Source organism: Neopsephotus bourkii, unplaced genomic scaffold (genome assembly GCF_033783945.1).
Source record: "Neopsephotus bourkii isolate Nb327-2 ecotype Australia unplaced genomic scaffold, CSIRO-AGI_Nbou_v1 NB_196, whole genome shotgun sequence".
In the NCBI taxonomy this organism is placed as follows: Eukaryota; Metazoa; Chordata; class Aves; order Psittaciformes; family Psittacidae; genus Neopsephotus; species Neopsephotus bourkii.
The window spans coordinates 14,501,849-14,523,749 of NW_026900709.1; the positions used below are offsets into that span (position 1 = coordinate 14,501,849).

Here is a 21,901-nt window from a genome sequence, read left to right on the forward strand (position 1 = left end):
TTCCTTCCTTTCCTCCCACCAATCACACTTTGACAAAGGTAATAATTATTTTATATTCTGAAGGTAAGAATCATAATGAGTACTTGATAAATCAAAAATTATTATAAACTGTGCCAATAAACAGAAGAAAGTAATATAACACAGAGATTTGGGTTCTGTGAGTTTACATGTACATTCACTGATTTAGCTTTATTTCGTAGTAGCTGTGATCTGTTTGTTGTGCCTTAAATGAGCCAGATGACTTTTCCTGGGCTTATGCTTGATAACCTCACTAATACCTGGTTAGTCGCTTTATAAAAACTGCAGTTACCAATGTTATATCATTACATCTAGAGCACTTCAAAATATTAATGATACTGTTTACTACTCTGATCATCCTTCTCAAAATAGTAAGATACATGATTTTTAATAGAACTGATTTGTTAGTTTATGCCAAAAGCAAAAACATTATATGTGTCACAGGGCAAGGGCAAAGTGAAGGGCAAAGATTAAATTCTGCAGACTTTAGCAGAATTCTCTTGCCTAAGTTTTCCCTTAGCAATCAGTTTCACAATGCTGGAAAGTACAAGGAAACAGCAGTCTGTACAGACATTTAAGGTTACCATCCTGAAATTCAAAGGGAGATTAACCAGACAGCAAAACCAGTCCAGTTTCATTTCCTAATACCTAATTCTATTTAGTGTCATTTTTACTTTCTATTCATGGTGAGAGATGACTTATTTCTTACATCTCCAAGCGTGACATATCACATTTTCAATGTATATAATGAAGAATCCTGTGAGTCATTAATTCTGCAAGTAGCAGAAAAAAGAATGTGCAACGTATTTGTTGAAAGATTCATGCACATCACTTCTGCAGTCATCTTTCCACTTCATCTTGGACACACATTCACACCCAGCAAACCAGAGCTGCACTAGCATTGCATCTCAGATTGCATCATGTGGCAGTGCACAAATCTAGTCTCAATAGTCCTTAATCAAATTTAGAAATTGGAAAATAACACCCCCCCCCCAAAAAAAAAAAAAACAAAACACAGTGGAGCAGGGGAAGCGTAAGTATTAATTCACCACTACTTCCAATGCATGCAAAATTTTGGCCCTTGTCCTCATGGGAGTCTTTAACCCTCAACCACCCTGATATCAATTGAAGGGATGGTACACTCCAGCCCAAGCAACCCACGAGGTTCCTCAGTTGTGTGGAAGACAACTTCCTCTTGCAAGTAATAAAGGAGCCAACAAGGAGAGGTGCCATGCTTGACCTCGTGCTCACCAACAACAGGAGCAGCTGGTGGTGAATGTGACGCTCCAGGGCACCCTTGACTGCAGTGATCATAAGATGGTGAAGTTCAAGATCCTTGGGACACTGAGAAGAGCACACAACAAGCTCACTGCCCTGGAGTTCAAGGATGCAGACTTCGGCCTCTTCAGGGACCTACTCAGTAAGTTTCCATGGAATACAGCCATAGGGAGCCAGAATGCTGACTGATATTCAAGGATCACCTGCTCCAAGCTCAGGAGCGTTGCACCCCAATAAGAAGGAAATGGGTCAAGAGTGCCAGGAGTCCTCCATGGATGGATAAGGAGCTGCTGAGAAAACTCAGAAGGAAAAAGGGAGCTAATAGGTGGAAGAGACAAGGACAGGGGGCCTGGAAAGAATATAAGGATGTTGTCTGGAAAGCTAGGGATCACATCATGAAAGCTTAGAATTGATTCTGGCACGGGATGTGAAAGAGAACAGGAAGGGATTCTTTAGGTACATTGCAAATAAAAGACAGACTATGGACAACGTAGGCCCCTTCTGGAAGCTATCAGGCGAACTGGCTATACAGGATTTGGAGAAGGATGAGGTTCTCAATGACTTCTTTACCTCAGTCTTCACTGGCAAATGCTCTGATCACACCATCCAAATATTGGAAGGAAGACGCAGGGACTGTGAGAATGAAGACACTAGGCCCATTATAGGAGAGGATCTGGTTCAAGACCATCTTAAGAACCTGAACATGCACAAGTCCATGAGACCTGATGAAATCCATCCGCGGGTCCTGAAGGAGCTGGTGAATGAAGTTGCTAAGCCACTGTTCATCATATGTGGAAAGTCAGAGCAGTCAGGTGAAGTTCCCAACGACTGGAAAAGGGGAATGTAACCCCCATTTTCAAGAAGGGGAAAATGGATGACCCGGGGAACTACAGACCAGTCAGTCTCACTGCTGCGTCTGGCAGGATCATGGACCAGATTCTCCTGGAAAGCGTGCTAGGACACATGAAAAACGAGGTGGCTGGATACTGCCAGCATGGCTTCAACAAGAGTAAATCCTGTCTAACCAATCTGGTGGCCTTCTATGATGGGGCTACAGAACTGGGAGCAAAGCAGCTGATGTCATCTACCTGGACTTGTGCAAAGCGTTCGACACTGTCCCACATGACATCCTTGTCTCTAAACTCAGGAGACATCAATCTGATGGATGAACCACCCTGTGGATAAAGAATTGGCTGGATGGCTGCACACAGAGCATTGTGGTCAATGGCTCAATGTCCATCTGGAGACCAGTAACAGGTGGTGTTCCTCAGGGATCGGTGGTGGGACCAGTTTTGTTTAACATCTTTGTCGCTGACATGGACAGTGGGATTGAGTGCGCCCTCAGCAAGTTTGCTGATGACACCAAGCTGTGTGGTTCCGTTGATACGCTGGAGGGAAGGAATGCCATCCAGAGGGACCTCAACACGGTTGTGAGGTGGGCTGATGCCAACCTCATGAAGTTTAACCATGCCAAGTGCAAGGTCCTACACCTGGGTAGGAGCAATCCCAGGCACAGCTACAGGCTGGGCAGAGAAGAGATTCAGAGCAGCCCTATGGAGAAGGACTTGGGGGTGTTGGTCTCTGAGAAACTTAACATGAGCCAGCTTCAGTGTGCACTTGCAGCCCAGAAAGCCAACCGTATCCTGGGCTGCATCAAAAGGAGTATGACCAGCAGGTTGAAGGAGGTGTTTCTGCCCCTCTACTCTGCTCTTGTGAGACCCTACTTGGAGTACACAGCACATTACTATATGGTAAATCTGGGAAGCTATATCTGTGTTAAGTTAATCATATTGCTATGGCAATTGAGTAAGATTAAATGTTGGCTGATATTAAAAATTACATTGCTGAGAAACTTGGTGCCAGAAGCATGGAGAGAGAGGCAGGAAAAAGATCATTTTTTAGAGATCAGGTTTGATTTCAGCATGTGAATATAAAGGTGATCATGGAAGGCTTTATGTAAGTGTTTGTATAGATGAAAGTATAAAGCTGAATCAGACTTGTACTACAAAGCAGGAACTGGTCTGTTACAACCAAATTCCTACATTTCTAAAACACAGGGTACAACATTCATAATATTCTGTGGCAAATGTAAGCTAAATTTGAATTTGTGGGTGTTATCACAGAAGATCAAACATCAAAGCTTGTTACAGTTTTAGATTTAAGTGTATGGAAAATATAAAGAAATTAGCTTGCTGAAGTCTAGTACTGTAGTTCTATCTGTATGCAAAGGTTCTCCTGACCAAACTCTCCGGAAACTCTTGTCACTATTTGTTATGAAGGGATGAAGAACATGAAAGGTAACAGTAAACCAAATGCCTATCAGGTTAGGAAATGATATTCTTGTTCAAACCTGTCACTTTTTCAGAGTTATGTATTGTCTAACTGACTTCCTCAAAGGCTGCTGGGCAACTGGTTTGGAATCATTGTTAGATAAGGCACTCTCTATCATTTGTTGACATGTCCCTTTATTTCACCTGCAAAATTTATTCAGCTTATTCTGCATATGGTTTACAGATTGTCCATGCACACAAAGTATACTGAATGTGTTAGGAATTATCTGGCTTACAACAATGTATACTACAAGGTATATATGAATGTAATTTGCCTGAGAAATTTCAGAAGAAACATAATGATTCTATTCTCAAATATTCTGAGTACCTTATTTTCCAGAATTTGAAATGTTTTCCCTGCTCATAAGAAAGTCATTCAAACACAACAGGAAATAAAGGAAAGAAAAATCTTGTCCACTCCAGAGGAGAGCAGGAAAGAACTTATTAAGAAATTTGTATTTTCTGTATTCTTATATTCTTTTCTCTGTTGAATTACCAGTGCTATGCTAAAGTAATAAAAAGAAGTCCATTTAGATTCTGTTAAGTAATTTGTAATTATTCAGTTAATATTTAATAAATCACTTGATAGAAACCAGAAGGATATCAGTTGATTAACTGGCCTGGTATCAATTTTTATCCATACCCTATGCAGATAAGTGAGAATAAATTCATCAACCATAATAAAGGACATACAAACCTTTCCGTTAACCACTGTCATATGGGAGATGAAAGTGATTTGGGGTAAATACAGTGTGTATTTCAAATTGACTTTTAAATATTTAGAAGACTTCTATTTGCAATTCTGAAGACTTATAATTATGGAAATGTGTGAAGAAAATGAAAAAGTATCTGGAATATCATCCTTTAATCTGCTAAGTAGAGGATAAAAAGTATTTAACCTTCATAAATTTCCTGAAACATTTTGTTAAGTACAGCCTACTTAGATTTAGATTCTACAAGTATATATCTGTCTTAGCTCTATGTAGGTTTGACAGACCTCAGAGCATTCTAGGATTAACTATAGGAGAAAAAAAAAAGTGAAGTTCCTTTCTAGAGTTAAAAACATGGGTGTTATTAGAAAAGCCCACAGCATTTTTTGTCTTTAAACTCAGTATGTAAACACGGTAGCTAAATCAAATGTTTTTGCAGTGTAATTAATGGCTATGAAGTGGCATGATTCTGCAGGCAAATCCTACAGGCTTACCTCCTTGTTCTACATAGAATCATAGAATAGTTAGGGTTGGAAAGGACCTTAAGATCATCAAGTTCCAACCCCCCTGACATGGGCAGGGACACCTTGCACTAAACCATCTCACCTAAGGCTTCGTCCAGCCTGGCCTTGAACACTGATTGGGATGGAGCATTCACAACCTCCCTGGGCAACCCATTCCAGAGCCTCACCACCCTAACAGGAAACAATTTCCTCCTTATGTCCAATCTAAACTTCCCCTGTTTAAGTTTGAACCCGTTACCCCTTGTCCTACCACTACAGTCACTAATGAAGAGTCCATCCCCAGCATCCCTATAGGCCCCCTTCAGATATTGGAAGGCTGCTATGAGGTCTCCATGCAGCCTTCTCTTCTCCAGGCTGAACAGCCCCAACTTTCTCAGCTGATCGTCATACAGGAGGTGCTCCAGTCCCCTGATCATCCTCGTGGCCCTCCTCTGGACTTGTTCCAACAGTTCCATCCCTTTTTTATGTTGAGGACACCAGAACTGCACATAATACTCCAAGTGAGGTCCCACAAGAGCAGAATAAAGGGGCAGGATCATCTCCTTCGACCTGCTGGTCACACTCTTTTTGATGCAGCCCAGGATGCGGTTGGCTTTCTGGGCTGCAAGCGCACACTGAAGCCGGCTCATATTCATTTTCTTATTAACCAGCACCCCCAAGTCCTTCTCCGCAGGGCTGTTCTGAATCTCTTCTCTGCCCAACCTGTAGCTGTGCGTGGGATTGCTCCAACCCATGTATAGGACCTTGCATTTGCATCAGCCCACCTCACAAGCGTGTCGAGGTCCCTCTGGATGGCATTCCTTCCCTCCAGCGTATCAACTGAACCACACAGCTTGGCTTCATCCGCAAACTTGCTGAGGGCGCACTCAATCCCACTGTCTATATCAGCAACAAAGATGTTAAACAAAACTGGTCCCACCACCGATCCCTGAGGAACACCACCTGTTACTGGTATCCAGCTGGACATTGAGCCATTGACCACAATGCTCTGTGTGCAGCCATCCAGCCAACTCTTTATCCACAGGGTGGTTCATCCATCAGATTGATGTGTCTCGAGTTTAGAGACAAGGATGTCATGTGGGACAGTTTCGAACGCTTTGCACAAGTCCAGGTAGATGACATCAGCTGCTTTGCTCCCAGTTCTGTAGCCCCATCATAGAAGGCCACCAGATTGGTTAGACAGGATTTACTCTTGTTGAAGCCATGCTGGCAGTCTCCACCCACCTCGTTTTTCATGTGCCCTAGCACGCTTTCCAGGAGAATCTGGTCCATGATCCTGCCAGACGCAGCAGTGAGACTGACTGGTCTGTAGTTCCCCGGGTCATCCATTTTCCCCTTCTTGAAAATGGGGGTTATATTCCCCTTTTCCAGTCGTTGGGAACTTCACCTGACTGCCATGATTTTTCCTATATGATGGACAGTGGCTTAGCAACTTCATTCGCCAGCTCCTTCAGGACCCGCGGATGGATTTCATCAGAACCCATGGACTTGTGCACATTCAGATTTTTAAGATGGTCTTGAACCAGGTCCTCTCCTATAATGGGCATAGTGTCTTCATTCTCACAGTCCCTGCGTCTGCCTTCCATGACTTGGTGGTGTGGTCAGAGCCTTTGCCAGTGAAGACTGAGGTAAAGAAATCATTGAGAACCTAATCCTTCTCAAAATCCTGGGTAGCCAGTTCTCCCGAGAGCTTTCGGAGGGGGCCTACGTTGTCCCTAGTCTGTCTTTTATTTACTGTGTACCTATAGAATTCCTTCCTCTTATGCTTAACATCTCTAGCCATGTTTAATTCTAACTGGGCCTTAGCTTTCCTAACCTGGTCCCTAGCTTCCCAGACAACAACCCTGTATTCTTCCCAGGCTGCCTGTCCTTGCTTCCACTTTTTATAAGCCTCTTTTTTCATTTGAATTTTCCTCAGCAGCTCCTTATCCACCCAAGGAGGTCTTCTGGCTCTCCTGCTGCACCTCCTTGTAGCTGGGATAAACTAGACATGCCAGATGAACTAAAAGGTAATCCTAACAGAGCAAAATAGTGTTTCAGAGCTCCTCTTTGTTAACAGCTTGATAGTTGTCTGTTTTCATCCTCTTCAAAACATGAGACCACCCTTGCTACTGTCCAGCAACTCTCTCCTACAGTGCAAGAACTCATTTGGCTTGCTGTGCCCTCACTGGCTCCTGTGGCATGGAACATCAAGTGCCGTATACCATAGGGGTTTAGACAGTTAAGGGAATTTTCACAGAAAAAAATGGCAAAAGGAAAAATCAGCCTCCTGGGTCTCACGAGGAGAAAGAAAGGCATAGCTGCTTAGCCTTATTTGCTACTGCCCATGGGGAGAAGAGAGGAGAAAGACAGAAAAAAAAAAAGAGAAAGAGGCTTTGTCCCTTCCTTTGCCAAGTGAGATGAGCAGAGAAGAGAGCCTGTCTTTCTTGAGGCTCTGTATCTCCCTGAAGCCCACAGAGCAAGTAGTATCCACCTACAGCTCTGGCTCACGTAATATTTGAACAGTGGCTTAATATGAGATCTGTTTCCCAAACTACAGTGACACAGGGATCAGTTTGGGGATCAGCAAGGTCAGTGGTAGGGCTAGTAGTATTTTCTCCTTTCCAAAAGTCCACAATGTGGGATTGAACATTAAGAAATAATGTCAGAGTGTACAAACTGAGTTCATAACTGTTCAGTAGTTCAGAGGCTGAAAAGTCCATTCCCAGAAGCAGGCAGAATCATGAAACGGGAAGCTGAGGGGTGCCTGCAGGATGCTTTCTGTGTGGAGGAAGACAATTTTTTAAATCCTTGTTGATTGAATTACAGCTTATTATATCCTTTTTTTTCCCCTAATGGAGAGGGAACAGGTTGTTTCCATTTCCTTTCAGAATTACAAGGGAGGGAAGGATTTAGATTTTTAGATAACTGTTTCTGGCATAAATCTACACTGCATGGGTGAAAACTGTGGGTTTGTAGGAGATGAGCTCCTTTAATTATTTTTTTTATAGTGAGAAATCTGCCACCTTGATTTTTCAGAAGTCATTCCGCTGATTGTGAGTGATGATTCTATACACCTGAGTGAAATATGTTTTTTGATTTTTCTGAAAAATAAAGGAAATTTGGTTTATAGGGCCTGTAAGCACTTAGAACTCTTTTTTTCTTTTTTTTTTCTTTTTTTTTTTTTTTTTTTTTTGTACAGTATATTCCACTACTGAATATATATGTGTGATTACCCTGGAATTAATGATCTAGAGGATTGGGGGTTTCTTACTTAGTATATTTTAGTGACATTCTTTTTCATTTCCCAGCTATGTTTTCCTTTCTTCTCCTCTTATTTCTCACCTAATTTCTTATTCTCCTTACTGACTTTTCCTTATAAGAAATTTTAACCCTATCTATATTTGCTTCCCTTCCTGCTCCTTTCCCAGTATCCCATTCTTACATCTACTTTTTTATTCTTCTTTATTTTCATTTCTACATTTTTATACAGTTAATCTTCCAGTCTTCCTATTTTTTCCTTCTTTCATTCTTCACTTTCTCCTCATGTTCTTTCTACATTCATTTACAGTCTGTTTCCATTATTTGCTCTATTTTCCTCATCTTTTTCAGCTTCTTTCCTTAAGACCTGGTTTTGTTTGTCATCTTTTTCTTTATTTAATATGTTTTCCCCCAACCATCTCTTGCATTCTTACTTCTCTGTCATTCCACATCTCTAGCTAATTTAAATGAGTACTGACCTGCATTAACCCTTAAGCCTCCTGAAAGGCTGACTGATCATTCCGCAAGGACCCCAGCAATGGGTGGAGACTGAAAATATCTCTCTACATTCAGGCACGAAGGATATATGTGCCATTGTGCATCCAAATATACATTTTGTCTGTATGTTTCATGTAATCAGAAAATTATTCAGTGGCATAAACACGTTGAGTTTATTTTCTCAGTTCAATATATGAATAAATATGTAGAGTGCTTTCAGATTTATCCAGCTGCAGCTATTGAATAAAGAACTAAACATATAGTAACAGTTAAATTGAAATTAAAATAGGCAATTGTTCTTCCTATTATCTGGAATAACCACCTGTGCAGACTTATTTGGACCCACTACTTTACGCTTCATAATACTCAAAGTTTATTTTTATTTGTGTTTTTTTTTAATTCTGATTCTGCTTCTTTTCTGACCTACTGGAATCAGTGGAAATTTCTGCATTAGCTCTGATGAATTGTGCTGTTTATAGTTATCAATACAATCCTGATTGATTCCTGAGGAGTGTGAGGTGATTTTAAAATAATTAGAGTTCTGAGGAAAGAATGTATCTGAGTGCTCTGAAGTGCCATGCTTTTGTTTATTTGGAGTAAAAAATCATTTTAGTCCTAGAGTTGAGAAATTCTTACAGTTTCTATAACTAGCATAAGACCTATACAAATGTGTCTTACAAAGGTCAGATCACCAACAAAACTGCTTATTTTTTCTTCTTTGCATAATTTTCAACACTATGTATACGAACATTCCAACGTAGCATAAATGAAAACACTTAAAAAAATGTTTGTTTTTTTTTTACTTGGTGATTTTAACATGTTTGCTTGATTTTTTTTTTTTTCTGTTTTCTTTTAGTATTTTCCTATGCAGAAGAATAAATGGTAATTAAAATGTGCAGGATGAAAAGATGGAGCAGTCAGTGCTTGTACCACCAGGACCAGACAGCTTCCAATACTTCACTAGAGAGTCTCTTGCAGCTATTGAACAACGCATCGCTGCAGAAAAAGCTAAGAATCCTAAACAAGATCGTAAAGACGATGATGAAAATGGGCCGAAGCCAAACAGTGATTTGGAGGCAGGAAAAACACTTCCATTTATATATGGTGACATACCTCCAGGAATGGTGTCTGAGCCCTTGGAAGACATGGACCCATATTACATCAATAAAAAAGTGAGTCTGATATTGATCCTGTTCATATATGTGTTTAGAGTGCTTTATCATGTTCATTTCATTTGCATGGAGTGGATCATATAACTTGTTACTTCAGTCTGTTAATTTGCAATCATGTAGAAAAATGTTATTCTAATAATGTGGAAATAGTTGAGCATTGCTAACGGACTAGATGTATAACAAGAGCAGAAAATGTTTGATGCCAGCAATGCATACACATTCTGCTTTCCAGAAAGCATACATTTCATCTACATAAAAATGTATTTCTTTGATATAATTGAATTTTTATCAACACTGTGTACATGAACATTCCAACATAGCATAAATGAAAGCACTTGAAAATAAATGGGTTATTTTATTATTTTTATTTTTGCTTTTATTTATCAAAGCACATTTTCTTCCCAGAAATCTGGTTTGATAGCAAATTCCTAAAAAATCTATGGAATCAATAGAGAAACACACAGATAAGCAGAAAAATGTCGTAAAGAGAATGTAAAACTGATTTAAAAATTTCTGGTGGAACTGATCTTGAAAATCCCTGGAATCCTTTCAGGATGATTCTGTCACACAGCCCATATACAGCGGAAAAAGCTCATGGTTTATAGTGATTACTAGCTTGGGTGATCCTTTAATTATTAGATACTGTGATTATGAAAACTTTATCAATATCAAGACAGGAGTTATTTTAATTATCGTGAAGTGCTGTGTTCTAAGTGTCTTACCTTCCTAAATTTTATGTGATTTATGAATCTTCTTTTGACAAGAGAGAAAATACTATGTAAAACAACAATATTTTTATCTTTATTATTTGATGCCTCTGAGAGAACCTTTATCTGCCATTCATGGGGTATGAAGTTTTATCTGTAAATCCTAGTTCTACTTTTACAGAGATAAAAGATATGTTTCTGTAAAAGCAGACCTTGTATAGTTCTGTACTGATTGTGTCTGTTTGTGATAGATCACTTATAATTATATCTCTACCTGCCCTCAGCTCATCCTCGATCTTTATAGTCAAATCAGTCTGTCTTGTGTGTCTTACAGTGAAATCAGTTATATGATAAGTATGATTACCAGTAAGTTTCTAGAGCCCTTAGAAATGGAAGACTTTTTCAGCCTCTTCACAGATGGAGCTGAAAACACTACATCAGCCAGGTACGATGATAGAAAGAAACAGAGTGAAACCCGCTGAGCATATTCAGCCAAGCTCCTGCACTATTTGAAAGGAAGAACCTTTTCATTTACACACTAAATAACTTTTATGGGCATGTCACATACCCGCTGGTATTCTCATCTTTGTGCTGAAGTTCACAAATCTTCGCTATGCATGTACTTTAATGTTCTACAGGACAGAAATAGAAACAGCTTTGTCAGTCAAATGCAAGAAGAAAATTTCTCACACACTACAATTCTCTCCAGTTTTTAATTCCTTCATTATAAGGAAAATGGACTTTCTTAACAGAAATTCAATATCTATTTCAATTTTACAGTCAAAATGACTTGAAGATATCTAATTCCTAGATTTTTTTATCTAGCTGTGTGTGAACTCTGGAAAGGCTTTTATCTTGTTTTACTTGTCTTTTGAGAGTATTGGTAGTAGCCGATGCTTTTGCAGGTCTCAGGAGAAATAGTTTGAGAAAAGCCTGAAGAAAAACTGAACATCTCTGAAAGAAGTGAGGGACTCTTAATGCTCAATGCATTTACCTCTGTACCATTTAGCTTTCTCTTTATCTGAGTTCTACCTTGTAAAGTCAACGAGGCAATCAGCACACCCTCTCACAGGGTAATGGTCTGACAACTGCTGCATGATGGTTAGAGATTTTAAATTTTTGCCTGGGGAAGCATCTATCTGAAATGATATGGATCTAACAGAAATGCTAGAATGAAGGAAAATACTTATTTTCAAGAAAGGGTTAGGACAACTCTATAGAGTAGTAGATGCTACTGTTACTTCAGAACTCTATTTAGATATCTGCATAAACTAATTTATGAACAGAATTGTACCAGTTTGGCTTCCAGTCTTTCAAATAGGAAATAGAAACCATTACTCGCAGCACTGATCACATTATACTAATGAACATGGTCACATGATTTATTCAGGAAACCTATGCAAGTATTTTAGGAATATCTTTTCTATTCCGAATTTGGGTCACAAGTGAAATAATCGATCGTTTACATCATATGCATGTATTGCAGCCCATTGAGGGTTTTTGCTGGCTTGTTTTGTCTTTTCCCTATTTTTATAGCAATGTTGAACAAATTCACTGTATTTTTGCATTCATTGAATGCTGAAACATCATCTAGAGTGGTTTAGATTTCATCTTTCGGCCTCTTTAAGCAATTATGCATGTGTATGCCATGATCTAATGCAGTTTAATAGAGAATAAGACAGGAATAAATAAATGTGTTGAGCTAGTGAGAGCCTTAATTTGTGGATAAAGTAGCCCAGAGATGAAAAGTTAAAAATGGGAAAACCTCTTACGAGAAACAGAAACATATGTGCTAGTTTTATGGTTTTGTAACTGTGCTTCTATGTAAAACCTAAAACTAAAGCGGACACGTTCAAGCCCAATATTAATCTGAAGATGAAAGGAAAAAGAAAATATTGACAACCGCTGTTTGACAATGGAGCAACCCATCGTAGGAAATTTGCACATGTGATAGTATTATTGATTTACTCTGTATCACAGATAGCCTTAATGCCAGCAACGGTACCCTTGGAACATAATTATTTTATTATAATATAATACAATACAACACAATACAATACCTGACCTTGTATTTTTAGGATTTTATTATAATGAAATGCTGTCTGTGGTTGTCAATAATGCTGGTCTTTAGAACTGCAAAGCTTAGCATCCTAAATGGTTGCAATGCTCTTTTAAAATCCAAAATTGAGTAAAAAATGAATTTGGATCTTAACGAATTTTTCACGTACCATTTCTGTTTAAGTGCAAATCAGTGTGTTCCCAGTATAAAAGTGACTGCCCGCTTGTGCTCAAGCTGCTGTGACAAAGGATCAAGGAGGTTTACTTCACTACCTATAGAGAAATGATCAGCTGGACCCCCTTAAGATCCTAACGTGCAGGTGTGCATAAAAATCTGCTCCAGTTGGTTTCATACTTTGAGGACTATTTTCTGTTGAACCTAGGCTGCTACATTAAAGAGGAGAGAAAGGAGAAACTAAATGGGTCTTACTTCACATTCCTCCTGCTACAATATAGATATAGCATTGTTGATTGCCGTTCCATGCCCTGCCTTTTGCCAGAATGTTGATGTTGAATGATACCTGTCAAAAAAGGTACATCCTTTTGTCTGTGTCTCTAATCTGATCAAACCACTAGCTCCTGGGATTCCTAGATTTTTGGGTTGCAGAAACAAAAAGATTCTTTAAAATTGCTTAACTTTATTGCATCAGAACAAGTGAATGCACTAATGATTTTAGATATTTTGTATCATTGTAAGTGAAAGAATTTTTAAGTGAAAAGTTTTAGCCAACCACGAAATTCAGATTTTGCTAGAAAAACAGGTTGGTTTCTAAAGGCAACTGCAAATACAAGAAATGCCAACTTCCAATGTGCCATGAATCTCTTGTTCTATTTGCCCCTGGGGCTTTTCCCAAGAAACTAATGTTACCTCTTACCTTTCAGAAAGTTGTTCGGGGTTTTAGTTGTTTATTTAACTGTAGGAAGTGGAAATGCAACAGAGTAGCAGTCAGCCTCCTAATATAGCCTCCCAGAAACTACATTTAAAACTAACTGGGAGGAAAGAGAGGAGAAATAAGGTTTTGGGAACTCTTTGTCCGAAGAGGTTCTGGGAGACCGTATGTTCAACATAGACTCTTCTTTACTCCTCCTCCTTTGCCCTGCTAAGCATACACGTTCTGGGTTTATATGTAATATGGCAGAAGCTACGGAACTGAATTCTGTTAGGTTACAGATGCAAAACCAGCAAATCAGGGACTTCTCATTAGGGTTTTCTTTCAATTTATATTCACACTTGAATACTTCAAGTATGAGCAGGTTTCCTGCCTTTATACAATGACTAAAGCACTTTATAAAACCTAAGCCTTGAAAAGTATACATAATCCTTCATATAAAAATATTAATCTTACAAATTGTTTAGAATTTATTTAGCTTTTCTCAGTGTATGTCTCATTTGTCCTGACAGCTTTGGGTACAATATTTCATGTTCATCCACACTGCCTACACATTGGCTTGCATCTGGGTTGAGACTGGAGTGAGATATAGCACACTTACCAGGGGAGGAAGCTTGCTCAGGGATTGGATGACAGCTGTTATCTGTATTTTTTATGAAAATCCTTCTTCAGACATAAGACACAATTTTAGCTCATGTTTAAGTCTGGAGGTCAGAGGATCAACAAAGTAATTCTGAGGGCTCCAATCACAAAGATGCTTTGAGTGAAAAATTAAAACTGAGGTAGTTAATTTATGTCTTGTTGGTTCTGCTTATGCAGGGCAGCAGAAAGTAGAGCAGCTAAAATAGCAGCAGCTTCCAACTGAAACTGGAGCTGTGCCAGCATGCTGTTATTTTCCAGAAGGCACATTAGAGAGAGATGTATGTTTAATATGCTTGTGTCTAAAGATTTTTAAAAAATGTAGGTTGACTAAATGTAAGTGGTGTAATCTTCGGTATGAAGTTAGTAGGGAGTGTGATTTTTAACGTATTTTGTCAACTACCTCACAGCTACAAAAGCCAAGAGCGGCCGCTGGAGGCTTCTTAGCTCTAAGTCCTGGGACTGGGGACAGACCTGGGAGGGTAAAGTCACCTTCCCCCTTGGGGTGTGAGGTTTTAAAACACTGTGCCAAAAAAAGTAATTCACCTGTTTGGTTCCTTCAGTATTTAAAATGAAAGCCTTAGTCAGGTCATCTTCAGTTACACTTTGAAGGTTGTTACTGTCTGTGATCTGTGACTGGAAGTGTAATTTGGAAAAATTAGCTCAGGATCCATCCTTTTGTCTTCAGTTTCATACTTAGTTTCTCTATTTCTGTGCAGAGACAAGGAAATCAGATACATATTTTATACCATTACTACACAGAATCATAAAGTGGTTTGGGTTTGAAGGGACCTTAAAGATACCTAATTCCAATCCTTCTTTCATGGTCCATATATACTAAGCTCCCAAAATCTAAGCAGACTGAAGAATCATCCTTCTTCAACCTCCTTGCCGCATTTTCTCTCTGCCAGGCTTGCCAGGAATACCTACTTGCTTACTTGCACTCTTCAAGTGGTGCTTTATATCATGGACACCAGAAGAGACCAACATACCCTTTTTCCTGCACTTCCACTGGCATTCTAGTTTATAGCTCACTTTCTCCGCAATGTAATGAAAAACAAGGAGGCTTCGTCAAACTTACTTATGAAATATACAATTCTGACAAAACAGGAAAAGCAATTTTTGACATTTCTGTTGAGCAGATTCTGCAATACCTATAACTTATTTTAATGTAGGCTATAAACCTTGCATCCTCCCTTCCCCTGCATGCAGTTTTCTTCCGAGGTACTGAGCCTTCCTTCTGCAGTGCTTTTCATTTCTTTCTGCTTGAACCTGACAGTCCACATTTCTCAGTTGTAGTGTTAATGCTGTTGCAGCCACGATAGCCTACAGTGGAAACAAAGCCATGTCTGTCAGGTCCACAGATACATTTGAGGAAAACAGACGTTTTCAGCATTTTGAGTTTTCTACAATTTGCTGAAGGAAGGCTTGCATACCTTTAAGTTTCTCTAAATTTGATAGGCTCTTTAGCTGTTTAAATTTAACAAGTATGTATGATCTGCGAAAGTGTCACACCTTCAAACCACAGTTGTACAGGGAGGTCATCTGGGATGTATCTTGCTGTCCTCTGGTAAGGTATATTCAGATGTTCACAGTCCTCAGCGGTCTAACTCATCATGACTATGTGTGTTAATGCTATTTTCTCTCTCCTTAGCACAAAGACCAAGAAACAGACTAAAATTAAAAGAAAAAATAATAACAATTAAGTAGTCTATTAAATCAGTTTCTAGAAAAATTTCTTTTATGAACATCTTTAACATCCACAGGTAAGCTTTCCCTGATTATGGTATTTCAAATAGGAAGACTATACTGGAGTTCTTAAATGAAGAAGTAGTATAAAAACATTAATGAATTGAAAGTTCTGTATTTAAAGTTATAGTTTCATGTCAGGTACATCAGGTAAGTACCGGAAATAAACTTTATTTAAAAAATTAGCCATGGTTTTTTTGTTTTAAGCATTCAAAAAGTGTCAATTTTGGTGATTGGTCACTAGGAACAGTTTTAAAATCAGCATCTGCAATGAATACACACTTATAACATGTCTTTTCTCTTCTTTTTTTTTTTTTTTTCCAGACCTTTATAGTATTGAATAAAGGGAAGGCAATCTTCCGATTCAGTGCCACCTCTGCCCTGTACATTTTAACTCCCTTCAATCCTCTTAGAAAAATAGCTATTAAAATTTTGGTACATTCATATCCTTTTTCAATGGTTGTTCAAAATGTTGCACACTGAAGTTAAGAAAACTCATCTCTCTATTTCATTGTAAATAAGGTTTTATTAGGCTGTTAATTTCATTTTTATTTTACAGTGGAAGACATGCAAAGTTTTTATAAATACTAGGCAATATGTGTGTATCATATAGATGCTTTTTAGCTATTCTGTTGAATTTCAATATTCCTGCAGTACAAAATTGCAGATAGATTTAAGAATCTTGATTAATTTTTCAGAAAAGTTTCTTCAGATTTATTTTAACATTGATTTTTCTTTTTATGTTCCAGATTCTTTTTTGAGTTTTGCAAGCATCTAGGTGTATATGCCATTGCTCATGAACAGCTAGCCCAGGGGTGTGGTTATATGGTCTTTTAGGGGTCCTTCTGAGGTCAACCTCAAGACCAGCCTTATAGTCTATTGCAGCAGCATGCCTGGAAGCCTGGGTCATGCATGCTGGATCTCACGTTCCAAAACCTGTCCAACTGCACCATAAAATTCTGCCAAATGTAATACATTGTCAGAAAGCATAGGCAGCAGCCCTGCAAGACAGACTGGGGGACCATAACTGACAGGATGGTGCACGAGGTAAAATTTTGGCCGGCGTGTTGGATTGGTCCCTGATGTTCATAACAGGTTGATAGGAATTTCTGGCAGGGGAGGGTTTGGTGCACTTTTTTTGCAAAACCTCACGACTGGGAAAAGTACTCACCAAATGAAAACTTCAGTGTGACAGTAAGACTTTAAACATTGAACAGTTAGTCAAAGTCAGAAGCCTATTGTTAGAGACTGCTGGGACAACCTTCTAGGACTTCAGAAGAAGGAAGAATCAGGGCTGATTGATGCTGACTCAGGAATACCTTTTCCTCTGAGCTTCCTGGCAGATAAAAACAGTGAGAGAAGGGGAGAAAGGTGTCTGGGGTGAAGTAAGGGAATATTGGGGACAGTAGCTAAGGGACTTCACAGAGACCTGCAGATATTGTGTTGGTGATGGTAAGAAAATGCAGCCAAAGGCTGCCAGATTGAAGCCTCTAATGAACACTCATGCATTCAAGTTGCAGACTTTGATTTACAGTAACTACCAACCCTGCATCTGTGTTCCTGCTCCGGCAGGGGGATTGGACTAGATGATCTTTTGAGGTCCCTTCCAATCTCTAACATACTGTGATACTGTGATACTGTGATCTGTGCTAGTTACGGGTAACATTTTTAGTAGTGTACTGATCGCTGAGTTGGGTTTTGGTTTTAAGTTCCTCCTATTTGTATTCAAAGATTAACCAGCTGGTCTTGCTGGCAGTGAGAACAAAAGCAATTCTAATAAACAATCTGCAATTCCAATATTTTTTCCTGCTATTAACTGGTTACTGTGTGTGATCATGTAATTTTGCTCTATTATAGGTTTCCTTTCACTAGACAGACTGATTTCTTTTCCAGTCATTCAGCTGTGGAACAGGCTATTTTTATCTTAGATATAGACGTGGGGGGGGGGGGGGGGGTATTTATTTCTTTATTTAATCTTTACATAAGAATAGATGTACAGATTCTGTTTATTTATTTACTTATTTTTTAATTCAGTATAGTACAAACACTGCAAATACGTATGTGTTTAACTAAGAATCACATAATACATCCCATAACACAGTTTAGATTTCAGCTGCTTATACAAGATTAGCCACATATAAGATTAGGGAGTAATGTTGGTTATTATTTTTTATAATCTTCTGACTGTTAGTGCAAAACTCTATGCCCTCATGGTTTGAGGTGAGTCTTTGGCATTTTGGCCTTTGTAACAGAACTGTGCCTTTCCTACTTTCAGTGTGAAAGATGTGTGTTAAGCACAATGAAATCAACACATTGGTTGATAAACCTTCATCTGTACATCCTTAAAATTCTCTACATTGGTTGATAAACCTTCGTCTGTACATCCTCAAAATTCTCTAAACCTCTCTATAGGGTGCTCTGCTCACATCTGTTCAGACACATGCTCAGATGTTGCTCCTCCTATAAAGAAATAGACCATGTCTCTTCAGAGTGCTCAGAGACTTTCTCTGCAATTATTTTTTTCTCACTGCTGGTTCCTATTTGTAATACCAGCTACAAGAACTGGTAACAAAATGCATTTTTCTCTTATGCTTTTCATGCTCTGCTGACTCACCTCCTGGTATTCTGGTTTGGGGTTGTTAGGTTTTTTTCTCCTGCCTGGCTCAAGTTAAAGGAGAGTGTGGAACTGAGGGGATAACACAAGAGTCATGGGAGATGGCCAGACTTTGGCTAATAATAGGAAAGGATGAAACAGTAAGAATAGGTACTGGGTTGAGCAGACAAAAGAAAAAAAGGAGGTGTCAGTGGCTGGAGATGCAGAACACAAGGAGTGTTAGAAACAGAGATGTGCTCTAGAGAAAATATGGTACTTGCTAAGTACCTCTGTGCTAGCTTTTGAAGCAGAAATTATAGTGGTATTCAGTGTGGCCTGACTGCCAGCAGGTATCTGTGAGACCAATTGTCAACCTTTGTTTTTTACAGTCTTCATCTTCCACCAAGTCCACACAGGTGATAAGAGACTTCAGCTGATCGAATAATTCATTAGTGTGAGGCTGTATCGTGCCTAAACCTTCTGATTGCCTATATGGGACAGCATGAAAAAGGCAGTGTGTTTCCATGAAGGAGTCATCACATAAAAGAATCTATGTGTACCTATGTGTACAGTTGAATTATTCTGGAACATAAAATAGGGAATTAAGGGGATGTTGAGGTTGTAAATCAAATACTTCAAACATTGGAGGAGAGGAAAGGCACAGATATTGAATGTTTCAGTTATGACTGAAATCCCCATTGGGAAAGCATGGCAAGAGTTTAGATTTCAAAGTGAATTAGCGCCTTTTGAGCATCTGCTCCCTTTGAGAGTGCACAGCACTTGGGCCATGCAGCTCACAGAACTGGTGAGTTATGTACAGAGTGAGCAATGTGCAAAGACCTACCTGTGGCCTTTGTTATGAATGATATCTAGCTGTGGACACATAATACACTTCATAGTGTAACCCTCAGCTCTCCTAGGACAGTCCACTTCTTTAACTGTCTTATGAGACAACTGAAGCTGCAGCCAGGTATCTCCAAGTTTTTCAGCTACCAAAAGGCATTATCTTTATTTAAAGGAATTTCCCAATTACATTAAGATGGACTCTTTAGAGCTGGCTGTGGACTGTGAGGACAAGCATTGTAAGGCATTCTAATAATTTATTCTAAGCTACTGAACAATAATTTTTATTGTACAGAGATTTTATGGCAACATATACAACTTTAGGTGTAAATGACTTTCTTGATTTTAGCTTCTTTGCCAGTTATGTTTGTGCAAGTATTTTTAAGGCACAACTTCAATTACAGAGATGAACAGAGGGAAAATTAAAGTTGAGTTAAAGATTCAACATAAAGGCATAGTGGTTCTTATTTTTTGCTGCCATCATGTGGCCGTTTTAAGTCAGGTTTCAGTCTAGATTGATTATCAATATCTATGAATATTCAATTGTTTGAATAGTCGAGTTTACTTTATTGTCACAAAAAGAGAACAACCACACTGTTTTTAGAGCCACTGGCCTTGTAAACCAAGAATATCATAGCAGATGTGGCAAAGCCACAGTGGACTGTCCCACATCCTACCACAAACTCCCCTTAGCTGTTAGTCTGGATTTCATAGTAGTCCCAGAATGAGTAATTGTTCTTAGCTGGAACATTAAATGAAAACTAATTTTCATTCTAATCTTCATCAGTTTTCCATGTTTTTCAAGCAATTGACTACAAATTATAGCACTGGTAGAACAAGAGATACTCTGATGCTGCTAACGTGTTTTGAGACAGCCCCAAAATAATATTGGAAAATTACTCACCTTAATCTGTAAACTCTCCATGGATTTCTGTTTCATTAATTGAGCCATGTCTTTGACAGACTGGCTGGGGTGGTGGGTGCTTTCTCTACAGCTCTGACTCATTGTAAACAAGATAAACCTCTAAGATTACCTTGCATATGCCAGTGGTTGAATTTAGTACCATAAACTGTAGAAGTGAAAGACTGCTTATTTGATCATGTGAGGTGCTTAAAGTAAAACAGTACTCTTCTGCAAGCTCTTTTGGTTCTGGCTGTTATGAGCTCATGTTACCTCGCAGGCCTGTGAGAGCCATCTCCTTCACCTTTCTGTACAAACTGAAAACAAACATCAGCACATCAACAAATCAGCATCAGAACATCAATAAATGAAGAATAATATTAAAATTTAGTGTGCTAAAGTGAAAACTACCAGGTTAAACAAAATATATGTGAAATGTTTATCAAAGTTTTGAAGATTTGTGTAAGTGGCAGTATTTTACTGTACTTAAGATGCATGGCTGATGTGATCTTGTATGAATTACTACTGTGTTTTCCTTAACTATATCTACATTATTCAGCATGCTTATCATGTGCACTATTTTGACCAACTGTGTATTCATGACCATGAGTAACCCTCCAGACTGGACGAAGAATGTAGAGTAAGTTGCATTTGTTATTTAAAGCAATCTTTGACTGTTCTGGAAGCCAGCATGCCAGTAGCAGTGGTTGTGCGCTGGCGGGGACTGTAGTGAGACACTACTGCTATTTCCTGTCTAAATGATGTAAAAATGTTGAATAATTATTTAAACCTCCCTCTCATGGAATGAACAGGTAGAAAAAATGAAAGCTGTTTACAGATAGTATTCTACTGAGATTCCACTAGTTTTCTCTTACATTCATGGTGTAGCATCTACCCAATTTTCTATGCCTCCTTTATGGCACTACATTAATAGCATCTACTTCTACGCCTCAGTTAAGGAAGGCATATAAGCAAAAGTATTACTAAAGTGAGAATTCAGCGCATGCTTGCATTCTTCCTTCTTTAGATTTAATACCAAATATTTTAGATGTCAGTGATTCAGACAGTATCCAGTCATGCTCAAAACTTTATTCATAACAGTTCTAGTGTTGCATACTTTGAAACTGAGTGTCACAGATAAATTTATTTGATAGATTTATTTACTTTTAGTTATGTATAAGATCAGGAGAGGTGTACTTCAGCAGTATGTCACAACTAATGCATGTAAATACCCAAGGATATGTGATGAATATAATGCATTTTAGAAGAAATTGCTTGTTTACTGTATTTCTTTTCCAGTTTTTAAATAAAAAAACTTTTTCATTTGATCATCAGTTTTCTATCAGAATGCCGTTGTAAAACATTACTACTTATTTTGATTAAACTTTCATATATATTAATTTTCCAGGTATACGTTCACTGGAATTTACACATTTGAGTCACTCATAAAAATCATTGCAAGGGGCTTTTGCTTAGAAGATTTTACCTTTCTTCGAGATCCATGGAACTGGCTAGATTTCACTGTCATTACATTTGCGTAAGTTTTTGTTTTTTGCTTTTTCTTTGAAAGTGAAGGGCAAAAAGGGCATGAAATTAGTATCCATACATATCAATTTTGTTAAATGGAAATGTGGATTTACTTTGGTCTAAAACAATTTTCATATTCTAATATGTATATTTTGTTATAAACACTGCAGAAGCCAGTAGTGCAGCTAGTACTAGAGGGGCTAATTTCATGTCCTGCATTTTTT

General features: G+C 38.6%; 1 protein-coding gene across 7 annotated transcripts in view; it reads left to right on the plus strand.

The window, feature by feature from the left end:
- The window catches only part of LOC133207003 (sodium channel protein type 1 subunit alpha), a 95,413-nt gene that overhangs the window by 26,150 nt on the left and 47,362 nt on the right, over positions 1–21,901 (plus strand). For 4 of the 7 annotated variants that reach the window (XM_061343470.1, XM_061343492.1, XM_061343461.1 and 1 more), the window contains exons 2-5: positions 9,455–9,770; positions 16,138–16,255; positions 20,700–20,790; positions 21,559–21,687. In XM_061343470.1, coding sequence (XP_061199454.1) covers positions 9,507–9,770; positions 16,138–16,255; positions 20,700–20,790; positions 21,559–21,687 — 602 coding nt within the window. In that variant the 5' untranslated portion in view covers positions 9,455–9,506. Of the gene's footprint in view, positions 1–9,454; positions 9,771–16,137; positions 16,256–20,699; positions 20,791–21,558; positions 21,688–21,901 lie in introns of those variants that run through there. The other 3 variants (XM_061343518.1, XM_061343511.1, XM_061343501.1) reach the window with 3 other exon arrangements.